Raw genomic sequence first — 19,560 nt, 5'->3', positions numbered from 1 at the left:
CATAAACATCTTAAGACGTTTTTTTTTGTCTTTTTCTTGATTTTCTGGAACTCCTGTGTTGTTCTCAGTATTATCTTGATCTTTAAAGTATATATTTTAGTGAGTATTTTTTAAATTGTTTAAGCACTTTGTGACCCTGGTCTGGAAAAGCGCTATATAAATAAATATTACTTACTTACTCATTTATCATTTAGATCACATGTTCCAAAACGTCATGTGGCCAAAACTTCAAAGATGCCAGTGTTTAAGATAAGACATCAACGACAAATATACAGAAACTGATATTAGAGGAATTTGCTTTGATAGTTTTAATATATGAGGACAAACACAGAGATAATTAAGATCCATTTAAAGTGTGAAACTAAAAGATAAATTCACATTCATACTTACTGTTAAATACACATTTTGTTGCTCAGATGAACGGTTTTAACGGTCTTATCATGGTTTGACCGACTCATGAGACGACTAAATGAACTGCAGGTGCAGCGCGGCTTCCGGACGGTCCTGGTCTACCTGACCTCTCTGGACAGCAGCAGTGACTTCATCGCCGTGGGCAGCAGCATCGGGATGCTCTACCTTTACTGTCGGCGCCGGGCTCACATGAACAAGTACAGCCTGGAGGTTCGGAAGCTTCTCCCGTCATCGTTCCACTCGTCTGCTCGTGATCCTCACGTGTGTGTGTGTGTGTGTGTGTGTGTGTTCAGGGGAAGTCTGACGCCATCACAGCCGTGAAGATCCTGAGCTGCTTCGACGACCTGGTTGCCGTGGGAACGGCGTCCGGCCTGGTCGTCGTCTTCCAGCTGGTCTCTCCTCTGCCGGGTCGCAACAAGCAGGTGAGACCATTGAAAAAAAAATGGATGATTTTTTTTTTTAACTTGGAGAGGTTCACTCGGCGACTCCTTGTGGTCACAGCTGAGGCGATACAACGTCGCCGGCCTCCACAAGGGGACGGTGACGTCTCTGGCGTGGAGCACGAACGGCATGAAGCTGTTCTCCGGGGACGACAAGGGACGAGTCGTCTTTACGTCTCTGGACCTGGTTCAGGTGAGAGCGGAGAGATCCGGTCGAACTAATGCTCCTCTGAGAGTCTCGACAACCCAAAGTCATCCACAGAGACATGTATACAGACACAAGCATCCCATAGTTAGTCCAGAAAAAAAAACACTTTATTCGTCCATTTTATTGAGTCAAAGGAGCAGCGAGGTCGTCGATTTTATACTCGACCTTGACAGAAATATTGATGCAAAACTATGAGTGATTCAAATCCTCGTGACCTTCACGATCTGAGCAGGACCTGACGAACCAAAAGTCTTCAACCGTCACCGTAAATAAAGCCCTCGTGACATCACATGTCGCAGTATATATGGAAGTGAGTATCATGTGTCACGATGACATCATCTCACGGCGGCGGAAATACCTCAGGTGTCCGGTGTCGAAGTATAAATACATGCTTCAAAGAAAAGAGAGAAATCTTTGACCGAATACAAATGTATTTATTAAGTGTTTATAACTTTAACTCGAAAAATGTTTGTATATTTTATATATATATACACCTATGTATACATGTATAAATATTCATACACAGTACATTAAACAAATAGTATTACAAATAAATAAATAATAATAATAAAAAATCAATAATATTGAAACAAATTACAAATATGATACAATACAAATATAAAATAGACACAATAATAATTAGAATAATAGAATAAATTAACAACTATTCATAATAGTAGTACACACACGATTGAAGTACAGAAGTGGGGGTCAGAGTTAGAAACACTTATATAAGATAAGATAAAATGTACATTTATTCTTGGGGACACTTCGGTTATAACAGCAGTTTACAAACAACATTTAACGTACGTTTATATTGGATTAAACGGTTCACATGAAAAATACGACTAAATAGCAAAAGCATTAAAAATACAGACATACTGTATTATTATCTTGAATTAATAAAGTCTATCTAATCTAAATTCTCCTTCCTGAAATTGGGTTTCCACCTCAAAAGAGCAAGAACAATAAATGCAAATGCAAATAAAAAGAACAAAGTGCAATAAAAAAAAGTGCAAGGGATGACAAAGTGTAAATATAAAAAACATAGATCAAAGGAAGTGACACAAAGAAAAGGATACTGAGATTCACATAGAATAACATCATCCCTTCAAATGTAAATAACAATAAAATATATATATCAAGTACAAGAAGTACTACAGAAGTACTAGATTAACAGGTTGTTTTTGCACCGATGTTGTCGTGCAGGGCGTCTGTGATCCTGTGCTGCTGTTGGAAGAGTCGTCCTCCATCGTTCAGCTGGACTACAGTCACCAGGTGCTGATGGTTTCCACGCTGCACCGATCCGTGCTCTTCTCTACCCAGAAGATCCAGGTCACCCAGGTCGGCTCCAAGCCCAGGAAGAGGTAACACACACACAAGAAGAGCTGTGTGTTGGCAAGAATCTGTTGATACAATACGTGTCACCATACACGTGTGACGAGACGATACGTGTCACGATACACGTGTGACGATACGATACGTGTCACGATACATGTGCGACAATACGATACGTGTCACGATACACGTGTGACGAGACGATACGTGTCACGATACACGTGTGACGATACGATACGATACGTGTCACGATACATGTGTGACGATACGATACGTGTCACGATACAAGTGTGACGATACGATACGTGTCACAATACATGTGTGACGATACGATACGTGTCACGATACACGTGTGACGAGACGATAGGTGTCACGATACACGTGTGACGATACGATACGTGTCACGATACATGTGTGAGGATACGATACGTGTCCCGAACACGTGTGACTATATGATACGTGTCACGATCCATGTGTGACTATACGATACGTGTCATGATACACGTGTGACAATACGATATGTGTCACGATACACGTGTGACGAGATGATAGGTGTCACGGTACACGTGTGACGAGACGATACGTGTCATGATACATGTGTGACGATACGATACGTGTCACGATACATGTGCGACGAGATGATAAGTTTCACGATACAAGTGTGACGATACGATACGTGTCATGATACATGTGTGACGATACGATACGTGTCACGATACATGTGCGACGAGATGATACGTGTCACGTCACATGTGTAACGATACGATACGTGTCATGATACATGTGTGACGATACGATACGTGTCACGATACATGTGCGACGAGATGATACGTGTCACGTCACATGTGTAACGATACGATACGTGTCACGATACACGTGTGACGAGATGATAGGTGTCACGGTACACGTGTGACGAGACGATCCGTGTCATGATACATGTGTGACGATACGATACGTGTCACGATACATGTGCGACGAGATGATAAGTGTGATAAGTGTAATTTAACTTTAAGTTCTATTTTAAAGGCAAAATGAGTGGAAACTTCAGCTTTAAAAGCTGCTGTTAAATATGTATTTAACCTTTAAAATAACATTTTAATTTAATTCGCAGTTATTTTATTTAATTTTGTTTGTAATTGACACGATTTTGTAATTTGACAGGATTGAACAGTAAGTTGGTAAAGTGTTAAACGGTGTTATGTCTAAACTAAACTTGTTAAATGTATTTTTGTGTCATCATCGATCCTGAAGTGTTCTTTCAATGCTGCAGCAGCGGCAGGTTCGGGGCGTGTTTCCTGCCGGCTCTCTGCAAACAGAGCGACCTGCAGGTGTTCGCCGCACGACCCGGACTCAGACTGTGGAGGGCAGACGTGGGGGGTCAGGTGGACGACACCCGGCTGCTCAGACCCCTCTTCAACACCCAGGTCTGATCCCTGGTCCACGTGTCTGTGACGGATCGAACCAGTGGGTTTTGTTTCCGCAGTTTCCTCAGTTCGAGATGTTTCCGCGACGGGACTCTATAGGCGGGTGTCGACCCCCCGAACGACAGCTCGGTCTGCTGAGCTGTTTTCTCAAAGGGTCCTGGATCCTGAGCTGGAACGAGTACAGCGTCTACGTCCTGGACTGTGTGAAGGAGGTGCTTAGAACGTTTATTTACTGCAGGAATTAAATCATAAGATGATTAAATGTTGCATTTAACTCTTCAAATGTTTCAACTTTTTGGTTAAAATATTGTTTTTTTAAGCATTGAATTATTTTTTTAAATCATGTAATTCAATCATTTCTATATGTAAAGGCTGATTAATTTTTTTTAATATAATTTAATTTAAAAATATATAAAACAATTGTTTTACACGTAGATTTTATTATAATATATATATATATATACAATAATATAATAATTAATCAATTATTTCTAAATTAAATATTTTTAAATTAATAGTCTTTTGACGAAATATAAAATGTTGGCATAATAGTGACACCAGACAATACTTAAAGTTACTTTCAGCGAGTGTGACGACGTAGAAGAACACAATACTAGTATAGTAAGTAAGTAAGTAAGTAATATTTATTTATATAGCGCTTTTCTAGACCAGGGTCACAAAGCGCTTAAACAATCAAAACAATACTCAAATAAAGTATATACTTTAAAGATAAAACGTAAGATTATAAGATTAAAGTATACCAACATTTTATATATATAATATTCATATTTTAGTTAAATGATCAAAATTGATTGAATATATATATATATATATATATATATATATATATTCAATATATCAATTTATATATATATATATATATATATATATATATATATATAATATTCATATTTTAGTTAAATGATCAAAATTGATTGAATATTTTAATTATTTCATTCAAACATTTGTATATTGAAGATTTGGATTCGTTTTTATTTAATCAACAAATTTAAGAATATACGTACAAATCTTTTTTACACATAGAGTTTGATTATGTTGTTCTAAGAATTCATTTATTATTTTTCAAAATTAGCCTTTTAAATTCAATTTAAAATTGTGGTACAATAGAGACCCTGTGATTGGCTGAAAGTTGGATCGCGTAGCTCGGTGCTCTGTTGCTAATGTCTGGTGACTCTATTATAGCGACATTTATATATTGAATTAAGGACTAAGATTTATAACATTTTGACTTTAGAATTTTTATTTTTTTATTATTGGAATTTGAATAACAAACTTTCCATGTAAAAAAAACCCTGTTAATAATCTTAAAAAACGTTTAAATCTGTTGTTAGCTTTGTTTGCGTAATTAGCTTTGTTAGCGTAATTAGCTTTGTAAGCGCTTTAGAAAAAGTAGTTCATAATAATATAGAAAATAATTGATTCACTATTAAATTATTAAAAAAACATTTCCAAAAAAAGTCCAAAGATTCTACAGTTCAAAGGTCAATATTCTGATGTACTTTGATATGAAGTGACACTCGTGTGTTCAGGAGATCATCGGCTCGCTGGAGAGCAGCGGAGACATCGTGTCAGTGTCGTGTTCAGACAACGAGATCTTCATCCTGAAAGGAGATCGAGACATCATCCGTCTCTCGGACACGCCAGAAGGTCTGGTGTCCAACCGTGAGTGTCTCCGCCTCACACCAGCGACACGTCTTCATCTCCTGACGACCACGACGATGATGGTGTTTCTTCTCCAGTGTCCGACCTGTCCCTCCGCCTGACCTCGCCCATGACGCCCACCCGCCTGCCTCCGTCCGGCCTCATCGAGACGGCTCAGCCCATCAGAACCATGGCCATCATCGTGGAGGGCGAGGGGACGAGTGGGAACCCGCCGGAGGAGGGCAGTGGAGGAGACAAGGCGGTGGAAGAAGGAGTGGAGACGGTGGAGGACGAGCAGGAGGTCATTGAGCTGTTGTTGAACCTTGACCCTTAATCATCTGTTTTATCATAACATGTTTCACTCCTTCTTTAATTTGCTACTTTCAGTTACATTTATTCAAATATTACTTCAGTTCTAGTCCTAGATTAAACCTTTTTTAACTGACAAACCTTTTTTTTAGATCTTTTTTAAGACTTAAGAAGATTAGAATCAAACTCTAAAACAAATGTAAAAACTCCAAATTAACAGTTCCTTAAATTGTCAATTTGTTCCAGAGTTTTTACATTTGTTTTTGAACTTAAGACAACCATAATGAACAATTAAAATAAATTAAAAATGTATAAATGAAATAGAATATATATATATATATATATATATATCGTATCGTCACACGTGTATCGTGACACCTACCGTCTCGTCACACGTGTATCGTGACACGTATCGTATCGTCACACATGTATCGTGACACGCATCGTATCGTCACACGTGTATCGTGACACGTATCGTATCGTCACACATGTATCGTGACACGCATCGTATCGTCACACGTGTACCGTGACACCTACCGTCTCGTCACAAGTGTATCGTGACACATATCGTATCGTCACACATGTATCGTGACACGTATCGTATCGTCACACATGTATCGTGACACGTATCGTATCGTCACACATGTATCGTGACACGTATCGTATCGTCACACGTGTATCGTGACACGTATGGTCTTGTCTCACATGTATCGTGACACGTATCGTATCGTCTCACATGCATCGTGACACGTATCGTATCGTGACACGTATCGTATCGTCACACGTGTATCGTGACACCTACCGTCTCGTCACACGTGTATCGTGACACGTATCGTATCGTCACACATGTATCGTGACACGTATCGTATCATCACACATGTATCGTGACACGTATCGTATCGTCACACGTGTATCGTGACACGTATCGTATCGAATATATATATATATATATATATCTTATCCAAATTGTTCATGTTGATCTGACGTCTTGGATTTATTCACAAATGATTAATTATCATTTATAATCATTTATGTTATTATTATTACTATTATATTTGTTCTAACTGTTATTATAAATATAATTATTATTGTTGTTATTCTATTATTTTGCCCTTCAGGCATCTCAAGCAGTGACAATAGCATCAACAAAAATACCCACTTTTAGATATAAAACAGTTACTATATAATAAATGATAATAACCGTCTTGATTGAAGGATATAAAGGAGAGATAGTTTTGGATCAGAGCGACAGAATGTCTGACCATAGATGGAATAATTAACCCAACATTTTTGCAACTTTAATCTTAAAGTTAAGAGTTGAGCTCGACTGGTCACGTCTGGATCGACCTCTTGTAAGTAAGTTAGTAAGTAATTCTTATTTATATAGAGCTTTTCCAGACCAGGGTCACAAAGCGCTTAAACAATCAAAACAATATTCAATAAAGTATTTATTTTAAAGATCAAGATAAAACTGATAACACAACAGGTGTCTTGTGAACGTTTCCTCAGACGTGTCCGGCGCCCGGCGGCGTCCGCTCTCACAGCCGCAGCAGCTCGCTCACGTCCTGGGACAGTCTCCACGGCAACAGTCCGGTCGCCACGTCCTACGAGCTGGTGTCCAGACAGTACGGCGGCGGCGGTGAGATGGAGCAGGAGCTGGTGGTCAAAGCCATCCGCGTGAAGAAGAAGAAGAGACAACGACAAGGTGGTGGAGACGCCGGAGAGAGTGAAGCCGAGTCTGACCCGACAGTTGTTCTGTGACAGACAGCAGCAGTGGACCCCGTCTGTCCGAGAGCTCCGAGTCTAAGCTGGTGGTGGACGACGGTGAAGCAGGAAGTGACGCCCCGCTGAGCGACGGAGCTCCACTCGCCAGCCTGAACTCACAGGACTGTCCGGATGAAGCCGACAAGCTGCCGGAGTCGTCCTCCGCCGACTGTGGGTAAGAGAACATGTCTCTCCTCTCAACGGCGTCGCACGACCTTCTCTGATCGACCGCTTCCCTCGCGCAGGTCGTGCCCCCCCGCAGGAACCCTGCTCATCCAGGCCCTGCAAGACAAGGACACTCAAGGTCAGGGGTCGACTTCTGCCGCCCAGGCTTTGACCCCGGACGTGGACCTGCTGCTGGAATGCTCCTTCTCGTACCTGCACAACAACGACGAGGACAACGAGGCCAAACAGGAAATGGATGAATTGCTGAGTCCTCTGATTGGACCAGAGGAAGAGGAGGTGTGTTGACGTTAGCAGTGTTAGCTTTGTTAGCATTGTTAGCATTGTTAGCGTTATTTTCTTTGTTAGCGTTGTTAGCTTTGTTAGCGCTTTAGAAAAAGTAGTTCAACTATCAACTAAAGCGTGTGTTTGTGTGTGTGTTGTTGTGATGTGTGACTCTATTGTATCATCAGTGTGTGTTTGTTGTTGTGATGTGTGACTCTATTGTATCGTCAGTGTGTGTTTGTTGTTGTGATGTGTGACTATTGTATCATCAGTGTGTGTTTGTTGTTGTGATGTGTGACTCTATTGTATCATCAATGTGTATTTGTTGTTGTGATGTGTGACTCTATTGTATCATCAGTGTGTGTGTGTTGTTGTGATGTGCGACTCTATTGTATCATTAGTGTGTGTGTGTGTGTGTGTTGTGATGTGTGACTCTTTTGTATCATCAGTGTGTGTGTGTTGTTGTGATGTGTGACTCTATTGTATCATCAGTGTGTGTTTGTTGTTGTGATGTGTGACTCTATTGTATCATCAATGTGTATTTGTTGTTGTGATGTGTGACTCTATTGTATCATCAGTGTGTGTGTGTTGTTGTGATGTGCGACTCTATTGTATCATTAGTGTGTGTGTGTGTGTGTGTTGTGATGTGTGACTCTTTTGTATCATCAGTGTGTGTGTGTTGTTGTGATGTGTGACTCTATTGTATCATCAGTGTGTGTTTGTTGTTGTGATGTGTGACTCTATTGTATCGTCAGTGTGTGTTTGTTGTTGTGATGTGTGACTCTATTGTATCATTAGTGTGTGTGTGTGTGTTGTGATGTGTGACTCTATTGTATCATCAGTGTGTGTGTGTTGTTGTGATGTGTGACTCTATTGTATCATCAGTATATGTTTGTTGTTGTGATGTGTGACTCTATTGTATCATCAGTGTGTCTATGTTGTTGTAATGTGTGACTCTATTGTATCATCAGTTTGTGTGTGTTGTTGTGATGTGTGACTCTATTGTATCATCAGTGTGTGTGTGTTGATGTGATGTGTGACTCTATTGTATCATGAGTGTGTTTGTTGTTGTGATCATCAGTATATGTGTGTTGTTGTGATGTGTGACTCTATTGTATCATCAGTTTGTGTGTGTTGTTGTGATGTGTGACTCTATTGTATCATCAGTGTGTGTGTGTTGATGTGATGTGTGACTCTATTGTATCATCAGTGTGTGTTTGTTGTTGTGATGTGTGACTCTTATTGTATCATCAGTGTGTGTGTTGTTGTGATGTGTGACTCTATTGTATCATCAGTGTGTGTTTGTTGTTGTGATGTGTGACTCTATTGCATCATCAGTGTGTGTGTGTCGTTGTGATGTGTGACTCTATTGTATCATCAGTGTGTGTGTGTTGTTGTGATGTGTGACTCTATTGTATCATCAGTGTGTGTGTGTTGTTGTGATGTGTGACTCTATTGTATCATCAGTGTGTGTTTGTTGTTGTGATGTATGACTCTATTGTATTATCAGTGTGTGTTTGTGGTTGTGATGTGTGACTCTATTGTATCATCAGTATGTGTGTGTTGTTGTGATGTGTGACTCTATTGTATCATCAGTGTGTCTATGTTGTTGTAATGTGTGACTATATTGTATCATCAGTTTGTGTGTGTTGTTGTGATGTGTGACTCTATTGTATCATCAGTGTGTGTGTGTTGTTGTGATGTGTGACTCTATTGTATCATCAGTGTGTGTTTGTTGTTGTGATGTGTGACTCTATTGTATCATCAGTGTGTGTGTGTGTGTGTTGTTGTGATGTGTGACTCTATTGTATCATCAGTGTGTGTGTATTGTTGTGATGTGTGACTCTATTGTATCATCAGTGTGTGTTTGTTGTTGTGATGTTTGACTCTATTGTATCATCAGTGTGTGTGTTGTTGTAATGTGTGACTCTATTGTAACATCAGTGTGTGTTTGTTGTTGTGATGTGTGACTCTATTGTATCATCAGTGTGTGTTTGTTGTTGTGATGTGTGACTCTATTGTATCATCAATGTGTGTTTGTTGTTGTGATGTGTGACTCTATTGTATCATCAGTGTGTGTGTGTTGTTGTGATGTGTGACTCTATTGTATCATCAGTGTGTGTTTGTTGTTGTGATGTGTGACACTATTGTATCATCAGTGTGTGTTTGTTGTTGTGATGTGTGACTCTATTGTAGCATCAGTGTGTGTTTGTTGTTGTGATGTGTGGCTCTATTGTATCATTAGTGTGTGTGTGTGTGTGTGTTGTGATGTGTGACTCTATTGTAGCATCAGTGTGTGTTTGTTGTTGTGATGTGTGACTCTATTGTATCATCAGTGTGTGTGTGTTGTTGTTGTGATGTGTGACTCTATTGTATCATCAGTGTGTGTGTGTTGTTGTGATGTGTGACTCTATTGTATCATCAGTGTGTGTGTGTTGTTGTAATGTGTGACTCTATTGTTTCATCAGTGTGTGTTTGTTGTTGTGATGTGTGACTCTATTGTATCACCAGTGTGTGTTGTTGTGATGTGTGACTCTATTGTATCATCAGTGTGTGTTGTTGTGATGTGTGACTGTATTGTATCATCAGTGTTTGTTTGTTGTTGTGATGTGTGACTCTATTGTATCTTCAGTGTGTGTGTGTTGTTGTGATGTGTGACTCTATTGTATCATCAGTGTGTGTGTGTTGTTGTGATGTGTGACTCTATTGTATCATCAGTGTGTGTGTGTTGTTGTAATGTGTGACTCTATTGTATCATCAGTGTGTGTTTGTTGTTGTGATGTGTGACTCTATTGTATCACCAGTGTGTGTTGTTGTGATGTGTGACTCTATTGTATCATCAGTGTGTGTTGTTGTGATGTGTGACTCTATTGTATCATCAGTGTTTGTTTGTTGTTGTGATGTGTGACTCTATTGTATCTTCAGTGTGTGTGTGTTGTTGTGATGTGTGACTCTATTGTATCATCAGTGTGTGTGTGTTGTTGTGATGTGTGACTCTATTGTATCATCAGTGTGTGTTTGTTGTTGTGATGTGTGACTCTATTGTATCACCAGTGTGTGTTGTTGTGATGTGTGACTCTATTGTATCATCAGTGTGTGTTGTTGTGATGTGTGACTGTATTGTATCATCAGTGTTTGTTTGTTGTTGTGATGTGTGACTCTATTGTATCTTCAGTGTGTGTGTGTTGTTGTGATGTGTGACTCTATTGTATCATCAGTGTGTGTGTGTTGTTGTGATGTGTGACTCTATTGTATCATCAGTGTGTGTGTTGTTGTGATGTGTGACTATTGTATCATCAGTGTGTGTTTGTACAAAACTCTCTTTTCATAGAAATATTGACATTAGAAAATGATCTTAAGCTCCGCCCACTGAAAACATTTTGTTTTTCTGGAGATTAAATCTTGTTGACCATAACCACACCCACTCTGCTGGGATTGGTCAAGCGTGGAGGTTTGTCACTGCGCGTCATCAATCCCAAAAGTCTCCACCTCCTAGGGACTCGTTGTGTAAACAAAACCATGATTACAGCTGGCTGGAGGAGTGAATCCATTATTACGTCATAATGTAATCCGCTCTCGTAACCTCTCGTTCGTCCAGATTTGAGAGCAACTTTATAAAGTAATGAGTTCAAAACATAGTCATGATGAGAAGTTACTGCGTCTTGAAGCCCACGTAACATCTGACACTCTCAGGTCCAGCTGCAGAAGTGTGTTTGACTGGACTCTGTGTTCACGTTCAGGAGGAAGAGTTGGATCCCGGTGCCGACCAGATGTTCTTCTCCACCGTGAGCAACCTGGAGCGCAAGGCCAGCGTGTCGAGCGAGGACGACGCCGACATCTACGCCGTCAATCCTCCTCGTAACGACGGCCATCACGCCAGCAGAGCTCAGAACGACGTCCGCGACCGACGCGTGGAGGAGGAGAGTGAGGACGGAGACCGGAGGAGACCAGTGCAGGTCACACAACATCACTGACAATAGAGTGCGATCAGAATATAACCAGGGGTGTTTGTGGGGTCAGTTGGCAGAGAGCTGGATGGGATATTCCGGGCCCGGATGTGGGATCCTGAGCCTGCAAGTGACTGACAGGTTTGTATCCTGTAACTGTGGCGTGTGTGTGACGTCATGTCACGTGTCGTCACTGTGTGTCACGCAGGTATGTTTGGTGTCTGGACTTCAAAGGCGGACTCTTCTGTAGTCCTCTGCCCGAGACCGGACTCCACTGGCAGCGCTTTGAAGATAACGTCCACCAGATGGCGCTGTCGCCTTTAGGTAAGACGATCACCTGCGCGCGACTCATGAAACGAAAGATACTTTATTAAATCCCTTGAGAGAAATCTGACAGAGAAATTCACAGATAATTATTATAACCGTATTAATTATAATAAACTTTATTTAACGCAGTAAACGCGTGACGAGCGGCACGGATTTGTTGACTTCATTAGTATTTTGTAAACATCAATATAATTAAAGAAATCATAAATAAAAGTGTGACTCCAAGTTGTGACTATATTTATAAGTAATTTGATCACTAAAGTAAAAAGAAAATAATAAATAAATCTTCATAAACAATCTTTGAAAAATGATGCGAGAACAAACACTGTGGTCTGAAGTCATTTAAAACATAATATAAGTATATATATCATAAACGTATACAATACCTGACATCTGTGTTTCTTTGGAATATGACGCAGTTGTGTGAATAAAACTAAACATCTTTTCATATTTTTCTTTATGAATATATATGTTTGAGTGTGTATGTGGATATATATACTTTTATTTTAACAGCTGTTAGAATGTTATTTCCCTTCTTAGCCTATGTTGAGTTGTACTGGTTGATTTATGTGAAAAATCAATAAACAAATATGTTTAAAAAACAAAAAAAACATCTAAATAACACTTGCATATAAAAGCTCATAGTTTTGTTGAAGCGTCACTTTTAACAGACATTTTACATCTAATTTAAAAAAAATCAAAATTAAGGTCAGCATGTGAAGAGATGGTATAAGATGTGGTTTTAATGAGTATATGTTACATCTCAAGACGTTTCTATTTGTTCAGGCTTTTCCTTCATTTTCTGGAACTCCTGTGTTGTTCTCAGTATTATCTTGATCTTTAAAGTATGTACTTTTTTGAGTATTGTTTTGATTGTTTAAGCGCTTTGTGACCCTGGTCTGGAAAAAGCGCTATATAAATAAATATTACTTACTTACTATTACTTACTTAAAGTAAAAAGAAAATAATAAATAAATCTTCATAAACAATCTTTGAAAAATGATGCGAGAACAAACACTGTGGTCTGAAGTCATTTAAAACATAATGTAAGTATATATATGATATATAAACGTGTACAATACCTGACATCTGTGTTGCTTTGGAATATGACGCAGTTGTGTGAATAAAACTAAACATCGACATCTTTTCATATTTTTCTTTATGAATATATATGTTTGAGTGTGTATGTGGATATATATACTTTTATTTTAACAGCTGTAAGAATGTTATTTCCCTTCTTATGATACGCTGAGCTGTACTGGTTGATTTATGTGAAAAATCAACAAACAAATATGTTTAAAAAAAACAACAAAAAAAAAACAACAACATTTAAATAACACTCGCATATAAAAGCTCATAATTTTGTTGAAGCGTCACTTTTAACAGACATTTTACATCTAATTTATAAAAATCAAAATTAAGGTCAGCATGTGAAGAGATGGTATAAGATGTGGTTTTAATGAGTATATGTTACATCTCAAGACGTTTCTATTTGTTCAGGCTTTTCCTTGATTTTCTGGAACTCCTGTGTTGTTCTCAGTATTATCTTGATCTTTAAAGTATGTACTTTTTTGAGTATTGTTTTGATTGTTTAAGCGCTTTGTGACCCTGGTCTCGAAAAGCGCTATATAAATAAATATTACTTACTTACTATTACTTACTTAAAGTAAAAAGAAAATAATAAATAAATCTTCATAAACAATCTTTGAAAAATGATGCGAGAACAAACACTGTGGTCTGAAGTCATTTAAAACATAATGTAAGTATATATATGATATATAAACGTGTACAATACCTGACATCTGTGTTTCTTTGGAATATGACACAGTTGTGTGAATAAAACTAAACATCGACATCTTTTCATATTTTTCTTTATGAATATATATGTTTGAGTGTGTATGTGGATATATATACTTTTATTTTAACAGCTGTAAGAATGTTATTTCCCTTCTTAGCCTATGTTGAGTTGTACTGGTTGATTTATGTGAAAAATCAATAAACAAATATGTTTAAAAAACAAAAAAAACATCTAAATAACACTCGCATATAAAAGCTCATAGTTTTGTTGAAGCGTCACTTTTAACAGACATTTTACATCTAATTTAAAAAAAATCAAAATTAAGGTCAGCATGTGAAGAGATGGTATAAGATGTGGTTTTAATGAGTATATGTTACATCTCATGACGTTTCTATTTGTTCAGGCTTTTCCTTGATTTTCTGGAACTCCTGTGTAGTATTATCTTGATCTTTAAAGTATGTACTTTTTTGAGTATTGTTTTGATTGTTTAAGCGCTTTGTGACCCTGGTCTGGAAAAAGCGCTATATAAATAAATATTACTTACTTATTTTACAACCTGTAGGAGAAGGTAAGAGCAGAAGTCTAGACCCGGTGCTGACGGTCCGTGCCGTTGACAGGTAACCTGCTGTGGAAGGTGGAGCAGAAGACCTTCACGGCCTACGCCTGTGCGAAGGTGTCGGGGAAAGGGAAGCGTCACTGGTACAAAGCCGTGGAACAGACGGCCTTCATCGCTCTGAGCGAGGACTCGGCGTGGATCATCAGGACCAACGGCGACGTGTACCTGCAGACAGGTCGCTTCCTGTTGCCTCTTTTTTACACACGGGTCAGAGTGACCCCTTGTCTGACTCGTCTCGGGGTTGCAGGTCTGAGCGTGGACCGACCGTGCGCTCGCTCCGTCAAGGTGGAGACGCCGTGTGTGTTCAGCCAGGTGTGTGTGCGGGGGGGCGTGGTCTGGGCGCTGAGCGAGCACAAGACGCTGTTCTACAGAGAGGGTCTCGACAGCTACTGCAGCGAGGGGGAGTCTTGGAAGAGCGACACCGTCAGGTAACACAGCAGTACTGCATCTTCACTACTGAATCACAATTCATCTTCTTTTGTCATTTATATATTTAAATGATTTCTAAGCTTGATTTACAAACTCATTTTTACGTTGACGATCACATGTTTTCTCACGTTTCATCTCCACATTCTCCAATAACAGATTGAGTTAATTTCTCATGAATAATACAGGCTATAACAACTGGTTAAGGTTATCATTGTTTTCCTTGTTTTTTAGTCTTCCTTATTTAAGTGTTTAAGAAATATTAAAGCTCCAGCAAACTCACAATTGTCCTAAAGTGTAGGACGGAGTGTTATAGAAGGTCCTTCATCCCAACTGGTGTCAGGATATTTAACTCTCTACTTTAAATATCCTGATGCTAATCCGTGTGTTTTTCTTCTTGTGTGTTTTTATTTTTTGTTTTTATCTTATTTTAATTTAATTTAATTTTATTTTATTTTATTTAATTTTTATTTTTATTTTATTTTACTTTTTATTTTACTTAATTTTATTCTGTTAATAGTGCTAATTTTGTAATACTGTAAATAATTTGTATATTTTTAAGATCGTTTTATTTTATTTTATTTTATTAACTATATAAAAACAAATCCAGGATGAGATTCAACTCCAGATAGTTTCCTCACATTTTCCATAACTCTTTTCTTACGCTTTTTGTTTTTACTTTTTAATTTTTTCTATTTTTAATTACTTTTCATGTGTAATACATTTTTAGTATATGCCGTATAAAATATCCCATCTTATAATATTATATCTTTTATTTTGTGATGCAATACATGTGTGACTTTTTAATAATATAACACAAATATTAGGTTGTTAAATAGATAGATATTGATCCCTCATTTGTTCCAGTATCAGAAAATACTTGATATGAACAAAATGTAATCTTCATTTTTCACATTAAATTATTTTATTTTGCTACTTTTCTAATGGTTAGCTCTTGATGCTAAGCTAACACGTTCTGTCAGCGGTTGTAAGCGTTGAAAACATTGATCCTCCTGCAGCGAAGCTCAGGGGATGGACCTGATGTGCATCGCGCTCGGAGACAGCGGGACGGCCTGGGCTCTGGACTCCAGCGGAAGTCTTTGGTTCAGAACCGGCGTCTGTTCGTCCAAACCACAAGGGGAGGACGACCACTGGTGGCAGGTAGAGTTTTTGTAACTTATACACGACCAAAAAAGAATCATTATGTTACCATCATCAGCCTGTAACTAGTAGTTTAAATGAGTTATTCACATCTGTTTGCAAACAGAAGCTAGGATTGCAACAGTCGGTTACAAACGGATGATTCACACCTCTGGCGCTGTGAGAGACGGCTGCCTCTCCAGTAGCTCCCGGTCCCTAACTCTTTCTTTACCCTTTTTATTTAGTTTATCTCTACTTTTTTTTAAACTTTTTTTTACTTTTCCCACTAAGGGATAGCGTGCCTTATATATCCTATGGATACTTTTTTTGTTATTTAATGCTATCGTCCTCTTCTGTGTGCTTTTTGGTTTTTCTCTATTCCTTCTGTGCTACTGGAAAACAGAAATTTCCCTGAGAGTGTCATCTCAAAGGGATCAATAAAGTGCAGTCTAAGTCTAAGTCTTTGAATTGCAAAAACAGGTTTTCGTTCACAGTCAAACTTGCAGCTGAACAGGGTTCGATTATATACAGTACATTCCAGACATGTTTTCTCACTGATAATGACAGTGTCTTGGATCCTCAAAGAAAAAAGTAACCAGTCAGATGCAGGAGTGTCGTCTTAGAACGTGGTTGTCAAGCTCTAAAAAGGGACGAAGGAAATGTCGTATGAACCGAAACAAGCCTGTGACAGGAAGTGTGAGCCTGACTTTAGTATGGTTTTGTGAGGTTTGATCCGTCGAAACAATCTCTGCGTTGGTTGGAAGTCTCAGGAGATATCTGTCCTTTATCTTATCTTAAACATGTCACAATATCAACATGGATTTATTGTACCATCCAGTTATAGTCGATGACTCGGGCAGATTAGAGCCCAGTAAGGATTAAGTATTTTTGCGAGAGACACATTTTTCTCATGTCAGACTCGAGGCCACATCTTGCTGATAAAAATGTCATGTTTGTCATCAACGACACTGATTAGACAAAATTACAAAACATTACAATCGTTCATTCATTCATTTTCTACCGCTTTATGGGGGTCGCGGGGAGACTGGAGTCTATCCCAGTATCATAGGGCGAGAGGCAGAGGACACCCTGGACAGGAGGCCAGTCTGTCTCAGGGCACACAAAGACAGACAACCATTCACACACACACTCACATACCTATAGACATTTTCCCCAAATTCCCAATCATCCTCTGTATGTTTTTGGACTGAGGGAGGAAACCGGAGTAAATCCACGCGACAAATTCTTATCCTGATTATTGAGTTATAACTTAACATTTGTTTGGACTCCAGATCAGCATCTCGGACTACGTGGTCTTCGACCAGGGGAGTCTGTTCCAGACGCTGCTGCAGGCCACCCACAGCGTGGCCACGGTGACCCGGGCCCCGGTGGAGCGGGTGGTGGCGTTCCTGTCCCAGTACTCCCAGTGCCAGCCCAGCCTGGTCAGCGCCAGCTCCAGGGGCGTTTGGGTCGCGTCCGGCCGCAACCAGCTGCACCTGGCGCGCGGCAGCCTCGTAGGTACGTTCTGGCAAAACGTGGTCCCGAGAGGAACCATCTCTGCCACCAGGTGGACTTTCATCTCGTCCTCCAGAGTCCTGCACCGAGAAGGTTAGATTGACTCATTTATTAAGAATGTTTTTTAAAGGTTTTAAGCATTTCATTGTTTATTTAATTCAAAAATGTCTATATTAGGGTTACATTTATTTTATTGAATAAGTCAATATTTTCTTAATTTAAATGTTATTTTAGAATAAATGTATTTATTTGAATAATTTAATATTAATCAGTTATTTTATATATTGAACAATTTCTTTAATAATTAATAAACAAAAATATATATATTTTTTTAAACACATAGAGTTTAATATTTTAATTCAAATAATTCAGAAATAAATGTTCTAAATCCAATACAATTTACTTTGTAGTACTTTAAAAACAATATAAAATGTTGGTATAGTAGTGTCACCAGACAGTACCAATAGAGTACCGAGCTACTGGATCACACCTTTAGCCAATCATGCGACGTGTAGATGATCATGTGACGACATAGAACCACGCAATACTGTTGGACCAGCGTTATTATATTTAATTAAAAAAATAATATATATATAGAGAGAGAGAGAGAGAGAATTAGAATATGAAACTCAAACTTGATAGATATAAAAAAAGTGAATATTCTCAAAATGAACTATTGTACTTTAATAATGAAAAAAAACTCATTTTAAAGTTTTAATATTTAAAACAATTCATTTCAAACTCTGCTGGCACTGATTGACTTCCATATACGTGGAACTGAAAGTGTTCCCCGTGGATCTCCAGGTGCCTTCCTGTGGTTGGCTCAGAGCAGGAAAGACCTCTTCTGTGTCTGGGACCAGGACGGAGAGCTACGACCATCATCTGTTCTTCTGCCACCAGAGGTCCATCCACTGAACTCCACTGAACCAGTGTCTTCTGGACCATTAACTCTCTCTCGATGTGTCCTCAGGTGGAGCTGACTCACCTGTCCGCCTGTCATGATGCGCTGTGGGCTCTCGACACACACGGTCGCGTCAGTATCCGGACCCTCACTCAGTCCTGTCCCATCGGCCTGCAGTGGTCTTTACTGGACCTCAGTCAGCTCGGTATGTACATGGATGGTCTTGAAGAAGGTTTTCTTCTCTTAGTTCTCTTTTATACATGTTTATAATACTACATCTGTTTTGTCAAGAATCTGTTAATACGATATATACTGATACTGTAGTAACAAGTAAGTATGTGTAGTATTGTCCAGTACTTGACTCTGGTGTTGTGATAGTGTAGTAACAAGTATATATGTGTAGTATTGTCCAGTACTTGACTCTGGTGTTGTGATAGTGTAGTAACAAGTATATATGTGTAGTATTGTCCAGTACTTGACTCTGGTGTTGTGATAGTGTAGTAACAAGTATATATGTGTAGTATTGTCCAGTACTTGACTCTGGTGTTGTGATAGTGTAGTAACAAGTAAATATGTGTAGTATTGTCCAGTACTTGACTCTGGTGTTGTGATAGTGTAGTAACAAGTATATATGTGTAGTATTGTCCAGTATTTGACTCTGGTGTTGTGATAGTGTAGTAACAAGTATATATGTGTAGTATTGTCCAGTACTTGACTCTGGTGTTGTGATAGTGTAGTAACAAGTATATATGTGTAGTATTGTCCAGTACTTGACTCTGGTGTTGTGATAGTGTAGTAACAAGTATATATGTGTAGTATTGTCCAGTACTTGACACTGATGTTGTGATAGTGTAGTAACAAGTAAATATGTGTAGTATTGTCCAGTA

At 38.8% G+C, this 19,560-nt stretch overlaps 1 protein-coding gene across 3 annotated transcripts in view; it reads left to right on the top strand.

Moving 5' to 3' along the window:
- tecpr2 (tectonin beta-propeller repeat containing 2) overlaps positions 1–19,560 on the top strand; it is a 29,421-nt gene that overhangs the window by 2,815 nt on the left and 7,046 nt on the right. For all 3 annotated transcript variants that reach the window (XM_087780197.1, XM_087780195.1, XM_087780196.1), the window contains exons 3-22: positions 481–621; positions 705–833; positions 913–1,044; positions 2,269–2,426; positions 3,668–3,821; positions 3,881–4,033; positions 5,372–5,504; positions 5,582–5,784; positions 7,302–7,497; positions 7,557–7,731; positions 7,802–8,018; positions 11,744–11,959; positions 12,024–12,091; positions 12,159–12,274; positions 14,693–14,866; positions 14,939–15,119; positions 16,137–16,278; positions 17,550–17,865; positions 18,577–18,674; positions 18,743–18,878. In XM_087780197.1, the coding sequence (XP_087636323.1) occupies positions 481–621; positions 705–833; positions 913–1,044; positions 2,269–2,426; positions 3,668–3,821; positions 3,881–4,033; positions 5,372–5,504; positions 5,582–5,784; positions 7,302–7,497; positions 7,557–7,731; positions 7,802–8,018; positions 11,744–11,959; positions 12,024–12,091; positions 12,159–12,274; positions 14,693–14,866; positions 14,939–15,119; positions 16,137–16,278; positions 17,550–17,865; positions 18,577–18,674; positions 18,743–18,878 (3,238 nt within the window). The remainder of the gene's footprint in view (positions 1–480; positions 622–704; positions 834–912; positions 1,045–2,268; positions 2,427–3,667; positions 3,822–3,880; positions 4,034–5,371; positions 5,505–5,581; positions 5,785–7,301; positions 7,498–7,556; positions 7,732–7,801; positions 8,019–11,743; positions 11,960–12,023; positions 12,092–12,158; positions 12,275–14,692; positions 14,867–14,938; positions 15,120–16,136; positions 16,279–17,549; positions 17,866–18,576; positions 18,675–18,742; positions 18,879–19,560) is intronic.

This window comes from Callionymus lyra, chromosome 18 (assembly GCF_982586985.1).
Source record: "Callionymus lyra chromosome 18, fCalLyr1.hap1.1, whole genome shotgun sequence".
In the NCBI taxonomy this organism is placed as follows: domain Eukaryota; kingdom Metazoa; phylum Chordata; class Actinopteri; order Syngnathiformes; family Callionymidae; genus Callionymus; species Callionymus lyra.
This window is presented reverse-complemented; position numbering and strand designations above follow the sequence as displayed.